At 38.7% G+C, this 27,396-nt stretch overlaps 5 protein-coding genes across 5 annotated transcripts; 4 read left to right on the forward strand and 1 right to left on the reverse strand.

The window, feature by feature from the left end:
• The first annotated feature begins 4,259 nt into the window (after nucleotides 1–4,259).
• Nucleotides 4,260–5,641, forward strand: LOC121809102 (protein FAR1-RELATED SEQUENCE 5-like). Its single transcript, XM_042209649.1, has 2 exons — nucleotides 4,260–4,562; nucleotides 4,658–5,641. The coding sequence occupies exons 1-2, from the start codon at nucleotides 4,260–4,262 to the stop codon at nucleotides 5,639–5,641; spliced, it is 1,287 nt and encodes a 428-aa protein (XP_042065583.1).
• A 7,355-nt stretch (nucleotides 5,642–12,996) lies between these two features.
• LOC121809103 lies at nucleotides 12,997–13,479 on the forward strand. The gene has a single exon (XM_042209650.1). It carries the CDS (start codon nucleotides 12,997–12,999, stop codon nucleotides 13,477–13,479), a length of 483 nt encoding a protein of 160 aa, XP_042065584.1.
• Nucleotides 13,480–17,768: 4,289 nt separating this feature from the next.
• Nucleotides 17,769–20,641, forward strand: LOC121806176 (pentatricopeptide repeat-containing protein At5g02860-like). Its single transcript, XM_042206119.1, has one exon. It carries the CDS (start codon nucleotides 17,875–17,877, stop codon nucleotides 20,305–20,307), a length of 2,433 nt encoding a protein of 810 aa, XP_042062053.1. The 5' UTR covers nucleotides 17,769–17,874; the 3' UTR covers nucleotides 20,308–20,641.
• A 1,925-nt stretch (nucleotides 20,642–22,566) lies between these two features.
• On the forward strand, nucleotides 22,567–24,260 carry LOC121806177 ((S)-8-oxocitronellyl enol synthase ISY1-like). The gene is made up of 2 exons (XM_042206120.1): nucleotides 22,567–22,728; nucleotides 22,841–24,260. Exons 1-2 carry the CDS (start codon nucleotides 22,690–22,692, stop codon nucleotides 23,969–23,971), a joined length of 1,170 nt encoding a protein of 389 aa, XP_042062054.1. The 5' UTR covers nucleotides 22,567–22,689; the 3' UTR covers nucleotides 23,972–24,260.
• Nucleotides 24,261–24,435: 175 nt separating this feature from the next.
• LOC121806178 (probable protein phosphatase 2C 63) lies at nucleotides 24,436–27,001 on the reverse strand. The gene is made up of 4 exons (XM_042206121.1): nucleotides 26,515–27,001; nucleotides 25,920–26,290; nucleotides 24,978–25,214; nucleotides 24,436–24,862 (listed from the first exon to the last, which is right to left on the reverse strand). Exons 1-4 carry the CDS (start codon nucleotides 26,759–26,761, stop codon nucleotides 24,560–24,562), a joined length of 1,158 nt encoding a protein of 385 aa, XP_042062055.1. The 5' UTR covers nucleotides 26,762–27,001; the 3' UTR covers nucleotides 24,436–24,559.
• Nucleotides 27,002–27,396: the final 395 nt, after the last annotated feature.

A 27,396-nucleotide genomic window follows, 5' to 3' on the forward strand; every position in this document is an offset into this window, starting at 1 on the left:
ATCTAGACCAGTTGGGCAGTTGTTGCAGTGGGAGCTATTTATTTATGCTCACTTTATTATTTTGTTTTGATGTTAGAGATTTTGTTTTATTGGTACAGTCTTGTTTAGAATGAATTTATATTCTGTTTCTAAACTCATTTATGATTCTACGATGTTCAATTTCATTTTATAATGCTTGCATTATTGAGAAATGTGGATTGAATATCAATCATGGTACCATAGAAAAACAAATTATACATCATAGTATCTAAACAATGTAATTGCAACAAGATTGAGTTTAACACAACAGTTCAACTTCTTATACAATGAACAATAAAGTATTTATGGCACTTAGACTTAAGGCCAAGAAAGTACATAGTAATTGTTCAAACTGATTTTGTCTAACTCAAGTGACTATCGAGATTTTAACAACTTGCTTGTTAAATAGCGTGAAGGTCAAGAAAGTCTGGTTGATGCACTAAAAGTTAGAATCCTTTGGTGGTTCAAGGGATTCAGAATACTTATAGAGATGCAACATAGAAAGACTAGTAAGTCTCAATGGTTTATACCATGGGAGACGAGCAAATGAGTTAAGATCAGTAGTGGGAGTTAAATCCTAGTTGACTACTCCAAGCATTCTTCTAAAGAATGGGATAGTCATATAAGAAGATATCGAAGTCTCTCGAAGACAAGTTCGATAAGTGAACAGTTTTACTCAATAACACCTTATCATTGATGGGATATACGTTGGAAACAACGAGTTATACCTTAAAGAAACTACCATAACATCACTACCTTCTACAACACACGAGTTGTGGACTAGAGGTAAGTTTAGTCCAGCACATCTCAAGGTGTGGAATTATTCCAAGACATGTTTTGGAAAATGTATCCAAGTAATTGGAGTTGTGTACTGAGGTAGGTTTTAAGGTTGTCCCAAATAATAGAAAGGTACAAGTTCTATAATCTTCACGGCAAGATATGTGTTTGTTTACACGAATACTAGATTCTTTGATGAAGATTATGAGGAGAACTACAAGCTTAACAAACATGATAATTCTCAAGATAATGAGAATATCTATTTTCCATCTTAACCAAGAAGTCATACCATTAGAAACTTATGCACTAAGAAAATCAACGTTTGTACCTAAGATTGTAAGAGTCGTGTCGTAGTGGGAGCGTTCTTTGCGAACAAAATAAGTTCATGGGTCTAAAAGAGTCTTAAGACTCTGTCTTAGATCAACTTGAACATAATCCCTGTAACTACAAGGACGCAATGACTTATTCAGATAATCATTCTTGATAAGATGATAGATTCTGAATAACAATCTTAAATAAACAAGAATGTTTGCAAGACTTGCGATACTACCCATAGACTATTTCAGTCAGTGGGAGCTAGTGGACCTGCAAGTGTAAGCATGGATCTCAAAAGGCTAGAATAATGGCAAAGGGTTATACCCAGAGAGAATTATATTCTCGTCTGCCATTCTTGCCTAAGTCGATCTGTATATTCTCTATTGTAGCCTACATAAATTAGGATGTATGTACTATGATTGTCAAGACAGTTTTCTTTAAGTAGAAGTCTTGAGGAGATCATCTGCATGTAACATCTTAATGGTTATGTAATACAGGGCAAGAAAGTTGAAAGTGCACTATATTTGGTATTCTTGGTACTCTACGATGATGACATCTATAAAAGTTGATAAACAACTAAGAGGGTTATCTAGCGTAGGAAACTGGTCGTCTACCCAGTTTAAGGATGATGGATTTAAGATAATCTAGTTACATTCTAAGCATCTGTGTCATTAGATTGCTAGAAAAAGAATGTATGTTTTCTTAAAGAATCCTACATCTACAAATACTTAGACACTTTAGCATTGAAAATTCCAAGAAAAGGTTTTTCTTTTTCTAGATGGAATTATTTTGTCTCTAGTCAAGTGTTTTTCGACATTGAATGAGATAAAAAAAAGAATGAGACAAGTTCCATAATTGGAAGTCTCTTATATGCTATGATGTGTATTAAGTTAGATATTAGCTTTGCTATTGGCATAGAAGCATGATATCATTTTAACCATGGCCAAGGACATTGGATTGGTAAAGAATATACTATAGTACTTGAAAAAGACTAAACGGTATGCTCTAGTTTACCAGACATTCATGTTATGTCCTTTAGGTTACATCGACTCGATTTTATAATTGATCGGTGATCGAGTTATCCTTTGACTATGTGTAAACGTTAGGAGTTGAAAACTGAGTCATGAAGGAGTGTGATTACATCACAGACTCTATCATGAAAATTTACAAATATGGTTTCATCAGAAACTACTAAGGTAGTTGTTAATCTCAGTAACTTCCTAATAGCTTTGACTGTGATTCCGAGTATGTGTATGAGTATTATATTTTGTTATAATTACTCTAGTCATATGTCTAACTCGAGAGAAACACGATCTGATAAAGCTAAGCAATCACATAGAGAGGAAGTATGAAATTAATTAAGGATTAATTGCGCAGCAAGACGTTATGGTTTCCAAGATATCATCAGAGAACAACCTGGCAGAATTTTTCACAAAATACCTATATGGCAACATGTTTTACACATGAGGTGAAAAGTATGGTAGTTCGATGTATCATGGCCCGAGACCTGCTTAGAGTATAAGTGGGAGAGTTTTGGCAGTGGGTATACTCGAAAGCATGTTTTAAGTATAAGTGGGAGATTGTTAGGATTGGTATACTAAAAAGCATATTTCGAGCATGTTGCACGGATATAATTGCTTGTATACAATATATTCTACAATCCATTTATGACCCAAGGCGAGAAGAAGTAATTTTATCGCATTGGTGTTTGTTTGTGCATTTATAAGATGTTTCTCAAACATTTAAATGTATAAGAAGCAAATAAGTCTAATTCTTCTGCATAGTAGACTGGTCGTGAACGACGTTCACAGAAGGTGACACAGTCAGTTCTTTGTAGATGAGAAATAGAATTTCACAACCTAGATAGGCTTTGGCTACCTATCGTGAAAGGTTGCAGTGTCTGTCCGCATGTTTCCTTACCTTAGGAAATAAACGACACTGGTGTGGTATAGCACTGAAGGATCTAACAGTTGAGATAAGTCTTTCTTGCTATTTACTAAAAGACGAGGTCTCGGTGATTGTTATTTCTTAATCATTGTTGACATAACATTGAGCATACGATATTGATTATGCACTACTTTGATTTATCAAATGGTGCGGATTTTTCGCAATCCAAGAATCCTGGTATCTTGGGTAGTGGTGATCAATGTCTAGAGGTATTAGTATTGTTATTGCAATGAATCGTGTGCTGGGTGAGTCCAGTTTGATAATATCCTCAAGAGGTGTTCGAAAAAGGTTTTATTATTCAGAAACCCGGCCGGTTGGAATTTATTCCAGAATAATAAATAAAGATTTTGAACTAGACAACTCTTGGAAAAATATATTAATTAATTAAAGTCATATAGCAGACTTAAATTAATTAATGGATATTTATATCTTAAACACGGGAAATAATAAATTAAAGAGGTAAAGCCCGGATTATTCGTAATTTGGGATTGGACGGGCAGTCAATATTATTTTACTGTAGTGGCTGATAACAATATTCTGTTGGACTTGTATTAAATTGGGGCTCAATTTAATTAGTAAAAGTCCAACAGGTTTGGCCCAAGTCCAACCTCCATGGATCCCTAATCTGGCCCATCATAACTCTATATAAATGAGATTAGAAAGGAGATTTAACGTGAATCAACCATTAATTTTCGTGCTCCCCTTTGGGAGTGGACGAAAAATCAGTTTTTGAGAAAACTGATATTCTGTCTTCTTTCTAATCAAGCCCTTTTCGATTCTGATAAGCTTTGCCCACCCAAAGGTCAGATTCTGAGTTCGGGATACAGATTAGAAGATTCGTGGTTGAGTACGAAGAACATCACGTGGAGAAGGCGCAAGCAATCGTCGATTCTTTGGAGAATCAGATCGGTAATCCTAAACCGTAGAATATCATGAATTAGGATTTTAATTCCTTAAGCATGATTTTTGTGCGTTTTTGTATGCAATTCAATGTTTAACATGTGAATCATTTAATCTCATAATCGGTCAAATAGATCCGTATGTATGATTTATTTGTGAATGCATGTCTTCCGCTGTGCAAGGGGCACCAAACTCCAACGGGCAAAGACAATCAGGGCAGACCCGTTACATTTGGTGCAGGATTATTATCGAAAGAAAATGCTCCTTCTTTCGGATGGTTGTTTGAAAAGTTTGTTAAATGCATGGGCGCTGCTCCCAAATTGATCATTACTGATCAGGATTTGGGCATGAAGGTGGCTGTTGATAGTGTTCTAGTTGATACAAGACATCGATGGTGCATGTGGCACATCATGTTTAAGGTTGTTGAAAAATTGCCCAAGAATCAGCTCCACAATGAGGATTTAAAGAAGGACTTAAATAAATGTGTGTGGTCGGAGTTGATAGATCCTGAAGAATTCGAAGAAACCTGGCACGAAATTATGGAAAAATACGGCCTTACAAACAACGAGTGGTTTTCGACAATGTTTGCCAATCGGAAATTCTGGGTATGTCCACAATATTTTGTGCTGAACAAATGTTGCTTAGTTATGATCTAATTTGATGTAATAATGAATCTATCTGCATATGCGACGATATACAGGTTCCAGCCTACTTCAGGGATTTTCCAATGAGTTCATTGATTAAGACCACCTCTGTATCCGAGTCTCAGAACAGTTTCTTCAAGAGGTACACTAAGTCTCGATGTAATCTAGTCGAGTTTCTTATGCATTACAACAATGCGTTGGACGCCCAAAGGAGCAATAGCAACAGGTTTGAATATCATGACTCCAACACTACCCCAATGTTGAAAACAAATTTTGCACTTGAGAGGCATGTGTCAACAATCTACAGTGACGGTGGGTTTAAGGCAATTCAGGAAGAGATTGAGGAAGCAATTGATTGTTGCACCATGGTAAAGACTTCAAACGAGGATGACACTGAAATATATGTGATCAATGACAAGTTCTCTAAGGACTGGTCCGTTTCTTATTCCGTCTCTGGAGATTCATACGTATGTGGGTGTAAACTATTTCAAAGACTTGGACTCGTATGCAGCCATATTTTTTGGGTCTTACGAAACAAAAAATTGAAGCTGGTTCCTGATCACTTACATGGGGGACGTTGGTTGAAGTCTAATTTTGTCAAGCCTGTTCATTGTGGCTTTGTTGACGATATTGAAAAAGCTATCATCATCGATTCGGCAACACAAGAATGGAGGGATATGCATGGAGATTATTTTGAGGTTGCCCAGACTATTAAGGGAAACGTTGACCAAATTCGTGCATTCAGACAAATTATTGCTGAAGGGAAGAAAGCGATAATCGCTGAAGGGATTGTATTGTCTATTAGTGATAAAAGGCAGATGATCGAGAATTTCTATGGGTCTCAAGCCCATAGCGAAATAGATGTCCATCCTCCCGACGTTGTCAAAACCAAGGGTTCAGGAAGACGGCCTCTTACACGCCTTGAGCAAGCTATGAAGATGAAGGCAAAGCCTGGTCGTAAATGTGCCGAATGCGGCGAGGTTGGTAATCATGATGCAAGAAATTGCAAAAAGATTAAGGAGAAGCAGAAGATAAAGTAATACTAAATCAATTTCGTCACGATGTTTTGATGTATTTTCGCTGTTTTACAACTTATTTATATTTTTCTTAGATTAATATATTTTCTGTTGCAGTAATGAATATAGTTTCATAACAAATGAAGTAATTACGCCATTCAAACTACGTTCTACATGGATGAACTAATAAGCAGGTTTGATGAATAAATATCTGCACAGAATGAATAATTTCTAATATTCTGTGATCTCTATATATTATCAACTATGTTTTAATGAACTCATAAAATGTTTATTCATATTGTAGTCAACGTAATTCATAGAAAAACCCTGTTTCCGCAGCCCCTAGTATAATCATTCCATAATAAATTATTTAAGCTAATAAAAATTAATAAACACTGAAATCGTCTCAATATACCAGTTTGGGTTACATTAAGCATAAAACACGGGAAGATTTAAACTATTCGGTGTACAGTTTACGTGGGAAAAATTATTCAGATTTCAAATAACAAAACATCACTTCTTCTTTAGGTAACATGCTATCATCTTTTCAACATCAATGTCCTTGTTTTTGCTTTCCTCTATGTAGTATCTCGTTGTTCTGCGCTTGTTGTTGAGGCATTCATGACTGATTATTGCATTCATCAAAGTTGAACAGTATTTGGCCCTCAAGCTCTGCAGTAATCCTTTGCTAGTTTTTTTTAGCCCACAATTCCAATATTCAACGCGCTCACCCTTGTACGTTTCCATGTGTCTCATCAGAAAGACACCACAATCTTCACCATTCGTTGTTGTCCTCCATGGTATTGCCATCCTCTCTATTCTTGCAGAGGAAATGGTTTTACATTGTTGTACTAGGCCAATCTGTGTCAAATAATGACAGAAAAACAACCTCTGCAGACACAGTAAATCTGCGTTCAGAGATTTATTATTTTGTTAAGAAAAGCAATAATCAGCATCTGAACTAAATGTACACATGCAATGAACTAATTTGAAGTTCCGTCACGCGATTTGCAGAACCCAGCTTCTGGACTAAATTAAAGACCCAACTAAACTCACCGGGAGCGGCACCGGTGTTGGAACGCAACGACCGCTCATCTACAACAAAAAAGAACGAGATTAGTTCAAATCGTTTTGGTAGAAAGTATCAATTATTAACCACAATGAATACCCTTCAATTTGCTCCGCCTCGTGTCCACCATGGCCAGAATCGGCAGACGAGTAGTGAGGAGGAAGTGGATGGAGAGCGCTAAGTAGAGAAGGGGGTAGTGAAACGGTGGATGTGAGGATGGGAGTAAAGATGAAGCGGCGGAGAGTAGAGCGGGAAGTGGAATGGGTGCGTTTTTTACCCTAATTCACACTTCCGTAATTAACGCTCCCTCAATTTTACCATAATTGACCACATTATCAAAAGACTGAGAAGCCCTTGGCTGAATAAATTAATTCACGGGATAAATGTCGGATTTAAGATGTGGGATGTTTAATCTCAGCCACTAAATTAAAATCCATTGGCTAATACTTAGTCTCTAGTTCTACACTAAGAAGGTGTTATGAGAATAAGGGGACCCTATATATATATATATATATAGGGTTTTGATCCATGCAAAACCATTCTTAATACAAAAATGCAGAACCAAGAATACAAAAGTCATTTTTAGGTCATTGTAAGCTTATTTTTACGTCATTATAGTAAGGATGACATGAAATGATCTTAACATGACCCCAAACCCAAAGTTTATAATATGACCTAAAACTGCTTTACAATGACCCTCCGTGTTTTTGTTTAATTATTGACCATTGGATTGTCAAATCTCATGGTCAGGATTTGGTCTGGATTTTGTATTGAGATCAAGTTTTGTATTGATCATTTTCCTATATATATATATATATATATATATATATAGGGTAGTGTTAAACTCCTTTTCTCCCCTTAGATTTAAGTTCCTTCTTAATCTGGACCGTTAGATCTCATTCATCAACGGTCCAGATAATTTGCATTATTACACTATAATGGTGCATTATTAGTCGGTGTGCATTATTCAACTGAAAATCTGCATTATTACACTATAACGGTGCATTATTAGTCGGTGTGCATTATTTAACTGAAAATCTGCATTATTAAATGACACGTGGCATCAATCTAACCGTCGGATGACAAAATCGTGGGGCTGAGATCAAGAAGAAAATATGAGAAAATATGGAAAAAGGATTTGAATACAATCCTATATATATATATATATATATATATATATATATATATATATATATATATATATAAAGACCCAGTGACGCGAACAATTTTTTATGTGTATAATACTCTTGTCTCCGGATTTAAAAATAAAATAACAAAACGATCGAATTTTTAAGCACCAAAGTACATAATAATTTTTGCATTGGCAATAAAGAGTAAAAGTGGCCTCACAGGATTATAGGGTTGGGCCGTTGATAAACATTTCATAAGTTTTTGGTTTGAATTAGACTCAATTAAAAGTGGCCCTTACCAAACATTTGGACAACTTAGAAGTTAGAGAATGCAACTACATTTGTATTTAGAAAATCAATTGAGCGAATCATATTGATAAATGTAGATTAATGACGTGGAATACATTTCAATGAACATAATAAGGATAAACGTTCATATTTACGAGTATAATGTACATTTTCATTAAAAAAATGCATTACATTGTTGAAGGGCATCAATAATACAGTCGCACTCGCGGCTGCCTTGGAGGTACTAAAATTTGCTTGCAAGACAAGGATGGATGGGCTGTCCGTGGAATGAACCGAGGCCACAGTGCAAATCTACAAGAATGGTGCGGTCCATCGAGATGCAACAACCGCCTTGGAGGAGGCATTCGACGATAGACTCGTATGTTTGGATGGGCTTGACATTGGCGTTTTTTTCCTCTCCCTTTCCAAATTCATCTAGGTTAAAGTGTTTATTGTAAATTTAGTAATTTAGGATTTTATATTATTTACCTTTTGTTTTTTAATAAATACAATTTTGAATTTTTATTCGTATGTTTTCATTTTAAATATATTATAATTATAAAGAATATATAAAATTAGAGAATAATATAAATGATGAATGAAAAATATAAATTGTGATCGGATTTTCATTTTGGTCTGAAATGTAAAATTAGAGGTAATATATAAATTAATTAGGATAGTAATTCATTATTTTTATAATTAAAATTAATTTTTAAGGAATTATATATTTTAATTAGATTGCACGTTTAATTTAAATAGAATATAATATTAAATAAATTGAAATACTTAAGTAAAATAAATAATGGATTGTGGAAATAAGAAAAAAGGACATGGTCCAAGATATTTGACATCTTAAAATATTGATCTTGATCGATCTACTGAATCTGGGCACATCAATTAGTACAAAACTCCCATATAAAAATTTTCTGAATCTGATGTATAATGTTACAAGTTAATGTATAGTTAGTAATATAATTGTACTTGTGAAAAATAATTTTAACAATAATGAATTAGAGTATAATAGTCCTACAAAATTATACTAGGAGTAGTATTATACTATTATTATTGATCCATTTATTCCTACTATGTTTCATCCTTATACGTTTCTACTTATTAGTGTGTATTTTATTTTATTTCATTTCATTGTCATTATCATTTATTTTCCATCAAAATCTATTTATGCATTGCAAGTATCACCTATACACTATACTAATTTAACTTGAGTGTTGGAGTTAGCATTCATTCTCAGACACCATCAACTGGTGGCTTGGTGGAACGACATGTCCAACTCTACGTTTCTTTGATTCATTGCTCAAATATATTTCTCTCTCTGTCTTGATGAGTGTATAGAGATGATTGCTAGCCGATTTATATGTAATGTTGAAGTTTATGAAATTATATTTTTCTTGTACCTCTCAGGATAAGTAATTATTGTACTTGGATCTTTTTAAGGTACGGCTGATGGTAAAAAAAAATTCGTATATGTGGATAAAGTAATACATTCATCAATCCCCAATTCGACTCTATCAATTAATTATAATTTGACTATTAATTCCGAGTTTAAATTAACTAATCATAATTAAGATTTAATTACAGTAGATACACAAGATAGAAAAAAAAAAGAAACAGAAAAAGAGACGAACAATATACTACGAATTAGAGGTTTCAATTTGAGTGGTTCTGGGCTAGACGGATCATATAACAAAATAATTGAAGATGATTTAGTTCAAGAAGGCCAAACATTTCTGCCAGAGTGACTTGGTTTATAATTTTTATCGTGTAGGTGTATTGCGAGTTTGGTAGTCGTGTCAAAGCAATTTACCCTTCTCATTATAAATCAATACTACTATTCATTTATAAAACTTGAATTTCTGCGATATTTTTTTTTCCTTTTCGTAGGGATTTCTGTGATATCAACTATGGGGAAACGATGGCTCCATGAATACAAAAAGAATCCAAATCAATATATAAAATCAAAGGTACATCCAAAAATCTAAACAAACAATGCTATCACCTAAAATACCAGCAAATAGATAAAAAAAAATACTATATGTATATATATAAATAAGGGCTGCAAATGCAAACACGGAAAAAGGCCCAAACAGAGTAATTAATCTAAGCCACCAAAAAACATCAAAGCCCAGCCCAAAAGAGAACTGACGCGCACTGTATTTGCTCCGCTCTGCCAAATCAATTTTTAATCCACTAAATTAATCATGTGCAACCAAAATATCCGTTAAATTTGCTCCGAACTTTTTGAATTTTCAAATCTTAAGTATTTCTTTATCTTCAAAATTATGATTTTCGTTTTTTTATTCTTTAAACCAAAAAATCCCATCGTTATATTTAATGAATGCATAACATCAATTTGTCCCAAACTAGTACCCCGCGTGTGTGTTTTACCAATTTAAAACACAATTAATTATTAATACAATTACTATCATTTTAGTGATGTAGGAAATGAATGGGATGTTAAATTCTCTAAATTCTATCCCACATCGACTTGGTGAAGATCCCATCTAATCTATATAAGTGTGGATAACCCTCTCCCTTATGAGGCCTTTTAAGGGGTGAGTGGCCCATTTCTAATATGGTATCAGAGCGGGTCCAAGTCGATGATGGTTCTCTCTTTATCTCTTATCTACCTCACGAGTGGAAGACCGATGTCCTTTCCGGCCCACATCGATGATGGTTTCTCTTGCATTGCCTACCCACGTGATGGAAGACCGATGTCCTTTCCGGCCCACACGTGAGGGGGCGTGTTAAATTCTCTAAATTCTATCCCACATCGACTTGGTGAAGATCCCATCTAATCTATATAAGTGTGGATAACCCTCTCCCTTATGAGGCCTTTTAAGGGGTGAGTGGCCCATTTCTAATATGGGAGAATAGCATATAGAGATGGATTTTGGAGAAGTAAATGGTGAAACCAACCTGATCTGTGGCGGATGGAGCCGGAGAGAGCCAGCCCTGGGAGACTAGGTCCCGGAGGGCTCGTTTGCGACGGTGATGGAGCCGGAGCTGGAACCCAAGCCAGAGTAGCAGCAGGTGGCGGAGAAGTGACCACTGGCAGTGGTGTTGAAACCGGAGGTGGAGTGGCGGTGTTGAATTTGTGTTACTGAAATTCACTCTCGTGTTCGTGTCCGGCTATGAATGTCTTTGAAAATACAAGTACTGTATTTTATAAAAGAACACTTTTTGATATGCAATTTACCACCTTCTGTTAATCATTTTTAAAATTAATTAATGATTGCTCCTTCAATAACCCACACCTTTTCCTAATTTTGCTGTTTTTATAAATACTCGAATAAGAAGTTCGATATCATCATCATCTGATTTAAAAACAAGGACATGCCTTTTGTGATTTATTTGAAGAAAAAAGGGTAATTTTGTGGACAGCTGTGCAAATTAAAGTGACACAGAAACTAACCTGCATGATTGATGGGAACGTAACATACATCGCACCCAACTCCAGCGAAATGCTGCTGTGAATCATGTTCAAGGCTTCGATTTAATGTTATAGCGACGCTTTATTTAATCCTAAATCCTAATCTATATGTCTATCTTTTTAATCAATTAACATTGTATAAGGTAACAAACTGCTATATATAAGTACTAGTTTATATCGATAACAAATCTCCACGAGGTTGTTTTCATAACAAAAATTATACGTAACTCTTAAATAGTACGCAGTAATAGTATGTGAAATACAAGATTTTATAGAAGTGTGTCATATATAGATATGGATAATGCAATTTATGAATATGTTGGATAAATGAGTAGTTTTACTTACTCCCTCCGTCCCTTTAATATTGTCTCACTTTGATTCGATACGAGTTTCAAAAAATATAATGAAAAGTAAGTTGAAAAAGTTAGTTAAATGTGATTCCTACTATTATATATTAGTTTTATAATAAAATGTGACTAGGAATGAATTAGTGAAATATGAAGTCCACTAACAAAAATTGTAAAAAAGTGAAATCGGACAAATTTTGGGGGATGGATGAAAATGGGACAAATTTTCAGGGACGGATGAGGGAGTAGTATTGTATTCATTTTCAACTCTTTAATTTACACATTTCATTTATTTATATTTGATCATTTTCACACCAATAACTAACACGACCGATTATACAATTTCAGCCCCACCAATGTTTCCATTTCACGCTTCGCTTCCTCTTCTTCTATAATTACTGTCTTAATTATTAATTAATGCAACTGTTTATCATACTTATGAGGTGGACCGGAAAAAAGCAACTCTTCCTTCCTAATATATATCTCTATTCATAATTGTTTTATATACATATATTGTTTGAGGCTGTGTTTTATTTGGGCAAACAAAGGAATTGATTCAGCCCAAGGGCATTGTTCATTTTATTTGGGCCTGACAAAATAATCACATCCAAGTCTAAAAATGGGTGAAGAAAGGGTGCCCGTTTGGCAACTAACTCACACTCGTGTTCTCCTCGGCTCGGGGCATACCGGATTTGTAGGCTTTCCTCGCGGCACAACAAAGATCAAACAAGACAATAAATATTCAGATTGTTAGAAGAAATCACGGAAGATCACAATCAGAGGATTTGATTTATTCTATACCATACTTAGAAGATATCAAATCATGTAGTTATGCTAATTAAGTTTTCCTTATGTGGCTACTCCTAGTGTTATATATACTATGTACCAATGTAAATCAATAACAGTGAATAAAAAATAAACCTTATTACCGATTTTTACCTCTTCCAATATGGCATCAAGAGCAGGTTCTTGAATACGATTAGGGCTCAGGAAAAAAAGCTCATCACCGCCCAAATACCAATCCCGACCAAACGGCATAGATCAAGCCAGAAAACCAAACTCCTATCAAAACCAACCAGCAAAGATCAATAGAAACCATGACAGACGATACAAAAAATGATCCAGAACGGCCAGCAAAACTGAAAGATAGCAAGAACATTGTCGTGGCATTCAAACTCGACGGAAAGAATTACCCACTATGGTCAAGACTAATGAAAGTCAAGATCGGAGGCCGAGGAGCCTATTCGCACATCAAAAATGAACCTCCCGCACCGGGGAGCAAAGGATACGACAACTGGGAAGAAGACGATCTGGTGGTGTTTTCCTGGATCGTCGACAACATCGAGAACGAAATCATCGCTGATTTCGCTCATCACCAGACATCAAAGGCACTCTGGGACAGTCTCGCGGTAACATTCGAGAACAAGGCGGACAAGTACCTGATTTACGACCTGGAAGAAAAGGCAATCGAGTTAAAACAAGGGAACCTCGACTTGGAAACATACTACCGACGGATCCAAGGGCTGTGGATCAACATCGATCGATGTCAGAAGCAGCCCATTACATGCTGCGACAAATGAGTTAATCAATACAGAGCACATTCGAATGAAAAGAGACTGATAAAATTTCTGACCGGACTCAATCGAGAATATGACTCGATCAAACGGGATATCCTCAAGGAGGATCCCTACCCATCAGTTGAATCGGCCTACGGGTGGGTGAAGACGGAGGCGGCTCGACGTCAAATCATGCCACCGGCATCGCCTCTGCCCACCGTAGACACCACCGGCGATAACACCGGGAACTCATCACTTGGGGAAATCGGGTTGGGTCTCGCTTCCCAGAACAATCGTCCGCCGCACCGAAGCGGACCACCTCAGCGCTCCGCCGCTACCAACCGACCGGAAAATCGCCCCGACACATCCAAACTGTAGTGTTCCCATTGCGGGAAGCAAAAGCACACTCGGGAAACATGCTTTCAGAGGATAGGATACCCTGAGTGGTGGGAAGAAAGGCAGAAGGCGAGAGAGGTGATGGCAGAGCTCGCCGTCGCTGATGGAGCAGGACAGACGCAGCCGCATCAAATCGCGACCAGAAACAGAGGGTCAACCAGCGGGGAACGGAATCCCGGTGGGGGCAGCGTGCGGGGTGCCGAAAATTTGGCCGAGAGAACGGAGATGGTGACCGGAGGAGCCGAGACGGGAGAACACTCCCAAAGAGGAATAAACGACGAAAGAGGAATATGGCTTGGTTTTCAACTGAGCCCTAATTCATGTTTTTCCATTGAGTCCCCAGAATTGCTTAAATACCAAATGATACCCCATGTTATGAATATCCGACCCCCAGACTTCCACAAATTAGAATCTGAACCCCATACTCCTGAAAACCGTAAATTGACCCCTAGACTAAGTATATTTGAGTCAAAAAACCCCTTTGCACCACTAGACCATTTTTCCGCTGCATTTCACGTTCAAAATGGGATTGAGAGTACTAATAGGGGATAGATTTTTGACTGTGGGGCTACTGATACTATGACTCCATTTAAAACTGATTTTAACAGCCTTGGTGGAATCACGAAATCATATATTAGAACTGCAAGTGGAGATTTGATCCCAGTAGAAGGGTGTCGGGCACCGTCGAAATATCCCCCACTCTAAAACTTTCGAATTGCTTATATGTCCCGACCTTGTCACAAAGACTGTTGTCTATTAGCCATGTTACGAGAGAATTGAATTGTACACTTCTGATGCAACCCAATTTCTGCATTTTACAGGATATTCAGACGAGGAGGATTATTGGGCGTGGCACTGAGAACCAAGGACTCTACTACGTGGACGAGATAGCTCAAACTGGTACTGCAATGCTGGCTCATGGATCCACGAGACAAGAGACTTGGCTATGGCACCGAAGACTAGGACACCCCTCTCCTGGTTACTTTAAGTTACTTTTTTCAAAACTTTCTATTCCTTCTGATTTTTGTTGTGAAACTTGTGTTTTGGCTAAGAGCCACAGACAGTCCTTTAAACTTACAAACACCCGTATGAATTCAATGTTTTCTTTAGTACATGCTGATGTGTGGGGACCTGCACCTATTATTGGGGGGAATGGCTTTCGTTATTTCGTGATTTTTGTTGATGATTGCACAAGAATGACATGGATATATTTCTTGAAACATAAATCTGAAGTAGTTGATAGGTTTATCCATTTCTTTAAAATGATCCAGACACAATTCCTCACCACAATCAAAACACTCAGATCCGATAATGGGAGGGAATTTGTGAACAGTACTATGACTTATTTCTTTAGGGAAAAAGGCTTACTCCACCAAACCTCTTGTGCCTACACGCCCGAACAAAATGGAGTAGCTGAACGGAAAGATAAGACAATCCTAGAAATGACCCGTGCCCTTATGATCGAATCGAAGGTACCCAAACATTTTTGGCCTGAAGCTGTTGCTACCTCTGTCTACCTCATGAATAGATTACCCACAAAAATCCTGAACAAAAAGACCCTTCTCGATACTCTCTCCAAAATGGCCAAAATACCTGATTACCTAAACCTCTCACCCAAAGTCTTTGGATGTACAGTATACGTCCACATTCCAAAACATGAACGATCCAAACTGTCCCCGTGTGCAACCAAATGTGTTTTCATGGGGTATGGGCAAAACCAGAAAGGATACCGCTGCTATGACCCGGTCACTAAAAAAGTCATCACCACCATGAACTGTAATTTTTTGGAAACCGAGTTCTTTTACCTCACCCACCTTAGTAGTCAGGGAGAGAGTGATTCAGGTAGTTCTGCGGACTATCTAAGTTGGGTTGTGCCATTGCCAAGTCTCTCTATCGAGGAACCAACCGAGCCAGTGTATATGGAACCTCCGCCTGGGTTCACGGAAGGGTTTCAGGATGGGGAAGTCTGTCAGCTGAAAAGAACATTGTATGGCTTGAAGCAATCTCCGAGAGCTTGGTTTGGGAGATTCACTAAAGTAATGAAGAAGTATGAGTATAAGCAGAGCAACTCAGATCACACTTTTTCCTCAAGAAAAAGGATGGCAAGATTACTTGTTTGATCATCTATATAGACGACATGATTATCACTAGAGATGAGGTAGAAGAGATAGCTGAGTTGAGAAAGAATCTTTTCAGAGAATTTGAGATGAAGGATTTGGGACAGCTCAAGTACTTCCTAGGGATTGAAGTCTTGAGATCTAAGAAGAGAATCTTCATCAATCAGAAGAAGTATATACTTGATCTTTTGGCAGAAGTAGGGGTGCTGGATTGCAAACCTGCAGAGACTCCAATGGTGCAAAATCATGGACTTCAAATTCTCAAAGGAGGAAAGTTGGCGGACAGGGGGAGATATCAACGGATGGTAGGGAAATTGATCTATTTATCTCACACGAGACCTGACATTGCCTATGCAGTAGGGGTAGTGAGTCAGTTCATGCACATGCCTCAAGAAGAACATTGGGAAGCTGACCTAAGGATTGTTCGGTATCTGAAGGGGACGGCAGAACATGGGCTACTATTTGAGAAACATGGTCATATGGAGATACATGGTTACACGGATGCTGACTGGGCAGGAAATCCGGTTGATCGGAAATCAACTGCCGGATACTTCACCTTTGTTAGAGGAAACCTTATTACATGGAGAAGCAAGAAAGAGAAAGTGGTGGCACTATCTAGTGATGAGGCTGAATTTCGAGGAATCCGAAGTGGACTGACAGAAATACTATGGCTGAGAAGACTGATGACGGAACTAGATCTCCGCTCGCCACAATCGTGCCGACTCTTTTGTGATAATAAGGCGGCAATTAGCATCTCGGAGAACCCAGTGCAACATGATCGAACCTAGCATGTGGAGGTAGACAGACATTTCATTAAGGAAAATATTGAAGCAAAAGTGGTGGAGATACCATTTGTGAAATCCGAAGATCAACTAGCTGATATTTTGACAAAGGCCGTGAACTCGAAGTCCTTTCGAGAAGTACTGTGCAAGTTATGTATCGGTAATCCCATTACTTAACTTGAGGGGGAGTGTTAGAAGAAATCACCGAAGATCACAATCAGAGGATTTGATTTATTCTATACCATACTTAGAAGATATCAAATCATGTAATTATGCTAATTAGGTTTTCCTTATGTGGCTACTCCTAGTGTTATATATACTATGTACCTATGTAAATCAATAACAGTGAATAAAAGATAAATTTTTTTACCGATTTTTACCTCTTCCAATACATATGTTTAGCTTCACATTTTGTCTCTACTAACCTCTATCTCTGCTCTCAATCGTACATAACCTAAAACACTGCTTCCTTCAATTCAATTTATGACTAGTTTTGCTTTTGCTTCTAAAATTTCTCATAATCTATAATATTCTTACATTAATACCTCATGATAATATTATGTATGTATTATGTGTCATTAAAATGAAAATGAGGACGGAATCAGAGAATAGAATTTACCAACGAGGCCAAAGATCACATCCATCAAACGAAAGGGGTGGTGCCACATATGTGTCCCAATGAAGAATAAGAAGCTAGACGACGTGATAGATGTCAACCCACCCCACTACTACACTGCAAATCTTCCCACTAAACATGCTAACAATTCCTTATAAAAATCCATTCAGATTTAGAGAAACACATCCATACACATAAACACGTCACAAGATTAGCATCAAAGCTTAATCTTTGAAGCTGGAGGTGGGAATTGTACATTTGGGATGAAAGCAGAGCCTATCATCAAGTCGACGGAAACTCAAATCTGTATGAACAAAAACTCGACACGTGACCCACCTTTGGTTTTGAATATTAAGACCCAAGACAAGATTTTTTATACATGACTACTGCAGTGCAAATCTATAATTCTGTCTGACCATTACTTTATCCCATTGAATTTTAAACTAAGTAAATAAATATCGGTTTGCCATTTCTAAAACCCTGGGTTTTCACTTCACTCCACTCTTCAATGGCGGAAAAGCTAGCTCTCCCTCTTATCCTCCCAAATCCCCCTCCCTCTAAACCTTTTTTCCAAGACCTGCCTCCCTCAGCCGCTGCGCCTCCTCTCCCTCCTCCCAACTTATCCCCTCTCTTACACCATTACCTTTCCCAACAAACCCCCGCCACCACCTCCTCCCTCCAGCGCCCACGCCATCGCATCGGCAAGCACCGCGACCCCAACAAGGGCAAGCCCTGGCTCAATCGCCGCCTCTCTCCTCTAGGTGAGCGCACTCTCTACTCCCTCATCGATCCTCAATTTAATCCGGACAAGCTCGACCAAGAGCTCTCCGCTCTGCTTAGGTATAGAATTGAAGACTCCGAATTTTCAGAGGATTATATAGACGCTGTTTTTTCTGATTTATTGGGTATAATTAAGGGTTTGGGGTTTCATAAAAAATGCGACTTGGCTATGAGTGTTTTCGATTGGATAAAGAGCCGTTCGGATTCGCAGAAATTGATCAATGGGTCTGTTGTGGCGGTGGTTATTACTATGTTGGGGAAGGATGGGCGGATTTCTGCTGCAGCTTCTCTGCTGCATAATTTGCAGAAAGATGGATATGGGATTGATGTGTATGCTTACACTTCCTTGATTACTGTTTTTGCTAGAAATGGGAGGTATAGGGAGGCTGTAATGGTGTTCAGGAAAATGGAGGAGGAGGGTTGCAAGCCTACTTTGATTACCTATAATGTGATTTTGAATGTTTTTGGCAAAATGGGGATGCCTTGGCACAAAATCATGGAGGTTTTTGATGGTATGAAGAGCTCAGGCGTCGTTCCTGATGCTTACACGTACAACACCATCATAAGTTGTTGTAGGAGGGGATCTTTGTATGAGGAAGCTAAAGTGATGTTTGAGGAGATGAAATCAGCTGGTTATGTGCCGGATAAGGTTACTTATAACGCGTTGTTGGATGTTTATGGGAAATCGAGGAGGCCTGAGGAGGCGAAAGAGGTTTTGAGGGAGATGGAGGTTAATGATTTCTCCCCGAGCATAGTGACTTACAATTCGTTGATATCTGCTTATGCTAGGGACGGTTTGTTGGAGGAGGCGATGGAGCTGAAAGATAAGATGATGGATAAGGGGATCAAGCCGGATGTGTTTACTTATACTACGTTGTTGTCAGGCTTTGAGAAGGCTGGGAAGGATGATTCTGCGATGAAGGTGTTTGAGGAGATGCAAGCTGCAGGCTGCAATCCAAACATCTGCACTTTCAATGCTCTGATTAAGATGTTTGGGAATCGTGGCAAGTTTACGGAGATGATGAAGATTTTTGATGATATGAAGGCGTCTGGATGCAAGGCTGATGTTGTTACTTGGAACACTCTCTTGGCCGTGTTTGGGCAGAACGGGATGGACACGGAGGTGTCGGGAGTGTTCAAGGAAATGAAGAGGTCGGGGTTTGTGGCTGAGAGAGACACGTTTAACACGTTGATTAGTGCTTATAGTAGGTGTGGATCTTTTGACCAGGCAATGGCTATTTACAAGCTCATGTTGAAGGCGGGGGTTGCCCCTGACCTATCCACGTACAACGCTGTTTTGGCAGCGTTGGCACGAGGGGGGCTGTGGGAGCAGTCAGAGAAAGTGTTTGCTGAGATGATGAACGGAAGGTGTAAACCTAACCAGATGACGTATAGCTCGTTGCTTCATGCGTATGCTAATGGGAAGAAAGTCGAGAAGATACACGATCTTGCTAGAGATATATATGATGGTGCAATTGAACCACATCCTGTGTTGCTGAAAACACTTGTTCTGGTCTACAGCAAGAGTGATCTCGTACATGAAACAGAGCAAGCCTTCCTCGAGCTGAGGAGGAAAGGCTTCTCCCCCGACGTGCCTACCCTAAATGCTATGGTTTCAATATATGGTCGGAGGCAGTTGCTCGGCAAGGCCAATGAGATCCTGAACTTCATGAAGGAGAACGGGATCACACCTAGTCTAACAACATACAATAGCTTGATGTACATGCACAGCCGGTCCGGGAACTTTGAGAAAGCTGAGGAGATACTGAGGTATCTGGTGTCGAAAGGGGTGAAGCCCGATATCATCTCGTACAATACTGTGATCTACGGCTACTGCAGGAATGGCCGAATGAAAGATGCATCGAGGATATTCGAGGAGATGACTGCATCCGGGGTTGCCCCAGATGTCATCACGTACAATACGTTCGTTGCTAGCTATGCTGCAGAAGCGATGTTTGTGGATGCCATTAGTGTAATCCGGTATATGATCAAGCACGGCTGCAGGCCGAACGAGAGCACGTATAACTCCATTGTGGATTGGTACTGTAAGCTGAACAGGAGCGAGGAAGCCATGATGTTTGTGACAAATATTCGTCAACTGAATCCTCAGGTGTCAAAGGATGAGGAAACCAGGTTATTGCAGAGGCTGACGATGAGATGAGAGGGTTGCATTCCGTCTCTACCATGAAACGAGCCTCTCTGTGTTTGGTGGGCATCACCGGAGACAGGTGTCGCCGGAAGGACTGAGATATATATGTATGGAGGTAATGCCAAATTTAGCAGATATAGATATGTGTATCATTGTTCCATTGCAAAACTACTTTGATTTGCATTGTGATACTACATAGGTGATGGATTAGTTATGTATATATATGCATATAGTAAAGTTTTACAAACTAAATTTAGTTGCTAAATGTTGCTTGATTTTGTTATTGTACTTCTCTAATTATATGCGTGTGATGCTTAATATAAATGAAAGGGATTTTATGAGTTTATATTGTTTGAAAAGTAGTCTTATGTTGAGAAATACAGTTTGTGTGTGACCATGTAAGCCGGTTGAAATAATGATCTAGACATATATATACTCAGCTCCATCCTCATGAAAGTGAAGGGGAACGACGGAAATTATAAGCAAATCTTGTATCTAGAATTCTAACAAAGCTAACTACTCTACTTAGTGATTATTATCCCAACTACAAATTTGAGTATTATTAAAATGTTCTATATTCTTACATAGTTTTAATGTTATTGTTACCTATGATATTCTCTTATTTTAAACTTTTAATCATAACTAGTAACGTAATACTCCTCTATCCAATGATAGTTGAGTTGGATTTCTATTTTGGTCATTCTAACAGTACTTGAGTTGTTTTTTAAATTAAAAATTGCCTTTTTTCCCTTCAATTAACATCTAAACACCTACTATTTCTTAATTTTTGTGCGAAAAAATGCTCTAATTAAGATGGGACAGATGGAGTATATATACTCATTTAGTCGTCAACTTTTATAATCTAGACTATTAATCAATGAGTGGGAATTTAGAAGTGAAAGTAAAATGACAATAGAGAAGGTTTAGCGACACTTCTTCATAATTGCTAGTTTTTTAAGCATGTATATACTATGAATTCATACAATTTAGATTATATCTCTTATTAAATATATATTATGTTTAATTCATTATATTTGTAAATCACAACTTAATCTTAGATAGATAATTATATAATAGTGAATCATAAAATCTAAGATAATTATATAATAGTGAATCATAAAAATTGAACGGAACCTATGTCAATAGTTTAAGACATTTAGGACACATATGTGATTACAAAATGTCTTAAATGTCTTAAAGAGTGTCAGGATCTGATGCAGATGCACGGGGAGAAGCATGGGTTCCCCGGGATGTTGGGCAGCATAGATTGTATGCATTGGGAGTGGAAGAACTGCCCCGATGTCTGGAAAGAGTTCTACACGACCGGCTACAAGGGAAAGAATCCCACGATGATCCTCGAGGCCGTAGCTGATTACCTGCTGTGGATTTGGCATGCATATTTTGGGGTAGTCGGGTCGAACAACGACCTCAACGTCCTCAACTCGTCGCCCCTTTTCAACGAGCAGTGCTAGGGTGTCGGTCCGGCCATCAGTTTTATCGCCAACGGGAACCAGCATGATATGGGCTACTACTTGCCGGATGGGATATACCCTAGGTGGCCCGTCTTTGTGAAGACGATCAGATGCGCATCAGATGAGAGGAAGACCTACTTTGCGGAATGGCAGGAGTCGGCGCGCAAGGACGTGGAGAGCGCATTTGGTGTGCTCTAGTCTCGATGGGCGGCAATTATGGGTCCAACGCGTTTGTGGCATGTCGACTGCATTGCTGATATAATGTACGCTTGTATTATCCTGCACAACATGATTGTCGAAGATAAAGGTGTACAACTGACTAGTTGGGCCAATGACGATGCTAATGAAGCCGGCCCAAGCCACGGCGTGGCCGCCCCCAACGTACGAAGGGGTTACCTCACGATGAAGTCGGCCGCCTCAAGGCACATGCCGACATGCGCCAAGTGGATGCTCATATTCTACTCCAAAATGATCTAATTGAAGAATTGTGGGCGCGGAGGACTGCACGTCGTTAGATTTTTTTTAATTAATGTACTTTTTTAAATTTTACTATTATTATTGAATTTTTCCGTATTTGTGTCGTAAATTTAATTCCGTATTTTGTGTGATTGTTAATTATTTATTTTTTATAATTTTATTTATTGTGGCTAGTCTATTGCTTGTCTAGTTGTTTGTCCTGATGATATGACAGGAGAGGTTTTTAGTGCTGATAATGTGGCAAGAGTCGTTTGTGGCCTATTGGATGCTTTAGAATTATAGACAAAAATCTGTACACGGAATCTTAAATTAATTAGGCACTTCTGTTTTCTCCATTAAAAAAAAGATCCGTGAGCTAAGCTTCACTGTCGCAATCTCCCTCACATTTCCATATTCTTCTCACGATCCAAACTAACAATCATACCATAATTCTCCGCGATTGAAGATGAGCTGGTGGTGGGCTGGAGCTATTGGCGCTGCAAAGGTAAATAATTAATCATTCTTCACTTCTCTAGGTCTATGATGAAATTGATTTGTGTTTCCATATCCTTATCTTCTTAATTTTGCGAAATTGATGTGTGCACGGTCGAAAACAGAAAAAAATCGATGCAGATGAGGCGCCGTCGAACTACCAGAGCGTGGCTCTTGTGGTGGGGGTGACCGGAATCGTGGGGAACAGCCTAGCGGAGATCCTTCCTCTCTCCGACACTCCAGGCGGCCCTTGGAAGGTTTATGGGGTGGCGCGCCGCCCCCGCCCCTCCTGGAACGAGGATCACCCAATCAACTACATCACCTGCGATGTATCCGACGCCGACGACGTGAGAGCAAAGCTATCCCCTCTCACCGATATAACCAACATTTTCTATGCCACGTGGACTAACCGATCCACCGAGAAGGAGAATTGTGAAGCTAATGGTGAAATGTTGAAAAATGTATTGAATGTTGTGGTCCCTAATTGCCCCAATTTGAAACATATCTGTTTGCAGACTGGTAGGAAGCATTATCTCGGTCCATTTGATACTTCATTGAAGTTTCAGCCTCATGATCCTCCGTTCACGGAGGATTTACCCCGATTGGATTGTTTGAATTTCTATTATACCCTAGAGGACATTCTGCTTGTGGAAGCTGGGAAGAAGGAGGGTTTGACTTGGTCCGTGCATCGGCCTGGGGTTATATTCGGGTTCTCACCGTACAGCCTTATGAATTTTGTTGGAACGCTTTGTGCGTACGCTGCTATTTGCAAGCATGAGGGTGCAGTTTTGAGGTATCCCGGTAGTAAGACTACTTGGGATGGATACGCGGATTGCTCGGATGCAGACTTGGTTGCGGAGCATCAGATATGGGCCGCTGTGGATCCTTACGCGAAGAATGAGGCGTTCAATGTGAGCAATGGCGATGTTTTCAAATGGAAGCATTTCTGGAAGGTGTTGGCGGAGCAGTTTGGGGTGGAGTGTGGGGAGTATGAGGAAGGGAAGGAGTTTAAACTGGAGGAGTTGATGAAGGATAAAGGTCCGGTTTGGGACGAGATCGTGAGGGAGAATGGCTTGGTGCCTACCAAGTTGGAGGATATTGGGCATTGGTGGTTGATAGATGTTGTGTTTCAGAATGCATGTTTGCTGGATACAATGAACAAAAGCAAGGAGCATGGATTTCTTGGATTCAGGAATTCAAAGAATTCCTTCATTTCTTGGATTGATAAGGTGAAAGCTTACAAGATTGTTCCTTGAGTTGAATACCTGTCTGCTCTGTGCTTGGTGAATGAGTTTGTTTCCTTGGTTATTAGTGTGTTGTGCATCATTTCTTTATTGAACGAAACAGAATAATGCTGTATAATAAGATTGATTTCAATTGGGAAGAGAAAATGATGCTGCATTATGGAAGTATACATAGTTGGCGGATGTCATTTTCTTATGTGAATTTGGTGGTGGTTGTTTTTGCTTCCTGGATCATTGTATCTTGCTTCATGATATATGTAAATTTCAGCGTCTATATTCGAGTATTTTTTTTTTTGCTGGATTTTAGTAGTCATTGATCATTCGATTGTGTGCTTTTCAATTTGTTGTGATTCATTCCTTTGCACTAAATGAGACGACCACAATAATACTCAGACAATAATCTGCAGACTGCAGGTGAACTAAACTATCAGTCTATGAGTATCTCTGATAGCAAAAACTGATTTCAGACCAAAAAAGAACGAAAAGAATGTGTTATTGATGTTAGAGCCTATGTTTCAAAATTAACTAAAATCCCTTTGTACTGTATTCTATTTTATCTACACCAAACCTGTATACAACATGAACTGTTTTTTGAGTAATTCAGTACAACACATTTGCTCGTGATTCTTTGTTGGGAAAAATCTTGTCACCAGAACTTTCCATCGTTTCATCCGAGTTATGGGAATGGATATCAATAGGCGGAGAAGTAGATCCAACTGTGCCTTGCTTATGCTTCGGAGTGGAGATTGTTGTTTGGTGATCAAGATAAATCACAATTACAGTAATGTCATCATGGAAATGCCTCCTCACACCCCTCTCGATCTTCTTGATATCTTTGTACCTCACTTCTCTCTTCTTTGCTGCTTCCTGAATGGCAGCTGCAACCAACCTCTTGGCTATTCCCTGCAAAATTACACCATGAGATGTTTAAGTTGTTTGGTAGGCCATGGCAGCCGGTATAAAGCATAAGTCGAAACAGTAAAAATTTATCACGGTTTGGCAGATACTGGACACTTACAGCTCTTGGGTACTTGGAAACTATTTGAACCGCTTCATCATCGCTGAGTTGCTCCCACAGACCATCAGAGGCAAAAATAATAAACATATCTTGTGGTCTCAGCTTTCTGGTTACAATGGAAGGTTCAGCTGACATAAGAGGTCGCTTCATGGGGACAATATTTCCATATTGCTGGAAAATAGGGTCTCTGTGAAACTCGGGCTTCTTCAAATAGACATCACCAATTGATCTAGATACCTGAAGAGAGATAACAAAAACATTAGGGATTTAACATCACATTTGGATTCATAACAAAAAGGAATGATTAAAGATAAAACAAAGCCACTAAATCACAAGAAATGAAGGAAAAAATAGATCCTAAATGCTAAATGAGCTTCTTTGAAGTCAATAGGATCTTCGATGTAGCCAAAAAGAAAGGCATGAGACTATAGAGCCACCAGGATCACAACACTTTGCTTTATGATCTTAGCATCTCATATGTGGAAGGCGTCTACTTCAACTTCAGCTACATGAAATGGCAAGGGACAGAGATGTGAATACTGGTAGAGTAACCAAGGCATGATCCTTTAGCAAATGAAGTTATTGTGAGCTCCTGCTGCAGCCGCTCTAAAAAAAAAGTCTTGAGATACAAATTTGGGAGACAAAGAAAGACTGAACAGAAACAGATGATAAAATCAACTCCAGCGGAATGCTGTTTCAAGTTGAGCAGTAGGATCTAGCTGAAAGAAAAGCAGCCAAGAGTTCTACTTGTGTCTTTAGTTCAAAGCTAGATCTCTTGGCCCGTTTACTATATTCGGTATCAGTATTGGATTGGATTAAATAATATTGGTTAGTTGTGGCATGCTCACTATAAGGTTCTCCGAGGATCAACTCATTTCAGATGCTTTGAAATTTCCAAAGAGTCACTAAAAGTGTTAAATACACGGATGAAGAAAAGCACACCTGAATTATTCCCTTGATTCTCCAAACCCCTCGGCAATAAATCACAACAGGTGAATCATCAGGATGAAGAGCTTCGATTTCCCTCCTAACATCTTCGGACGAAACATTATGATCTGTGGACAACCTCTCCGCTACTAACTTCTTCTCTCCATCAAAACCTCTTCGACCGAGAACAGCTCTTGAATCTCCCAAGTTTGCAACATACAATACACCGTTTGAAATTGCACCAACCAAGCAGCACGATCCGACTGAAGCAATCTGTGGTTTGATTGGCAGTGATCTCTTCACTAAGCGAGTGAAATCCTCTTCAGTGGCATTGAAAGCCTTCTTTATCACATCCGTCGATAATCCCCCTTGCTCCTTGGAAAATTCTGCACATCACAAATCGAAATTGATTGGCGACGAGATTTAAGAACATTCTAGAATCATAGATTCAACTCTCGATATTCTATTACTCCGAGTTCAGAGGTGGATCAAAAATTTAAAAACAATCAGTTGAGCAGATAATTCATTTTTAAAAAATTAACAAAAAATACTAAACAAAACAGTCAAGCAAAACCTCAAGTGAACAAGAAATTGGAAGTAGTAAAATTACTGTGGAGATGAGGGAAGAGGTGGTTGTTGACAAAGCGGGAGGCCTCAGGTCCTCCGTGGCCGTCGTAAACTCCGACGTAGGTGGCGGAGGGGGAGGTGTAGACCTGGCTCTGATCCTCTAGGTTGGAATTGGCCTGGACGACGGCGATCGAGAATTCGCCGGAGGCGTGGGGCTTCAATTCGGAGTGCCAGAGCAAGGCGTCGGCATTTCGGAGGCCAAAACAGCGCAAACAGCAGGATCGGAACATGATCCAATAGGGTTGGCAGGGCAGGGAGGGATTGGATTGAGAATCGAGTATGGTTTAATTGTAGGTTGAGATTTTGTTTTGACGAGGTTTATTTTGTACAGTACAGTGGAAACAACTTTGAAAGGAATTCCGCGTTTATAAAAAGGGAAGAGAGAGAAAGCAACTGAGTGATGATGAGACGGAGACGGAGACGAAGACGAAGAAGAAGAAAGGCAACACGGCGCATCAACTGTTTACAACGCGCTTTTCTCATTTCTTTTCCATTTTCTCTTTTCTTTTTGAGTAAATAGATTACCCTATTTTTTGCATACATCTATTGATGCAAACTTATCGGTATCTCGTCCGCGAATAGAAGTCCTGGTTCATTTTTATTATAAATGGTAATAGGGTCTCATTTTCCACTCACTCATTCCACCCACATTTTATTTAAAACTATATATATATTATCCACTAACTTTTTCCACCCACTTTTCTTAATAATTCTTAAAACTCGTACCGCGTTATGAATTGGGACTCCTAATGGCAGATGGTGTATACATTTGTCACATATTTGCATTTACGTAATTATGAGTGATATTCATTGTTTCATATGCAATGTTATTATTAAAAGTATTGATTTGATACTTAAAAAATGA

Source organism: Salvia splendens, chromosome 6, assembly GCF_004379255.2.
Source record: "Salvia splendens isolate huo1 chromosome 6, SspV2, whole genome shotgun sequence".
Taxonomy (NCBI): domain Eukaryota; kingdom Viridiplantae; phylum Streptophyta; class Magnoliopsida; order Lamiales; family Lamiaceae; genus Salvia; species Salvia splendens.

Excerpts from the sequence above, each read along its gene's own strand:
- LOC121809102 (XM_042209649.1), top strand. The coding sequence starts at position 4,260 with ATGGGCGCTGCTCCCAAATTGATCATTACTGATCAGGATTTGGGCATG. Across the intron at positions 4,563-4,657 it reads TTGCCAATCGGAAATTCTGG|GTTCCAGCCTACTTCAGGGA; the intron begins GTATGTCCACAA and ends GACGATATACAG.
- LOC121809103 (XM_042209650.1), top strand. The coding sequence starts at position 12,997 with ATGACAGACGATACAAAAAATGATCCAGAACGGCCAGCAAAACTGAAA.
- LOC121806176 (XM_042206119.1), top strand. The coding sequence starts at position 17,875 with ATGGCGGAAAAGCTAGCTCTCCCTCTTATCCTCCCAAATCCCCCTCCC.
- LOC121806177 (XM_042206120.1), top strand. The coding sequence starts at position 22,690 with ATGAGCTGGTGGTGGGCTGGAGCTATTGGCGCTGCAAAG. Across the intron at positions 22,729-22,840 it reads GAGCTATTGGCGCTGCAAAG|AAAAAAATCGATGCAGATGA; the intron begins GTAAATAATTAA and ends GGTCGAAAACAG.
- LOC121806178 (XM_042206121.1), bottom strand. The coding sequence starts at position 26,761 with ATGTTCCGATCCTGCTGTTTGCGCTGTTTTGGCCTCCGAAATGCCGAC. Across the intron at positions 25,215-25,919 it reads GAATCAAGGGAATAATTCAG|GTATCTAGATCAATTGGTGA; the intron begins GTGTGCTTTTCT and ends ATCTCTCTTCAG. Across the intron at positions 24,863-24,977 it reads TTTCCAAGTACCCAAGAGCT|GGAATAGCCAAGAGGTTGGT; the intron begins GTAAGTGTCCAG and ends GTAATTTTGCAG.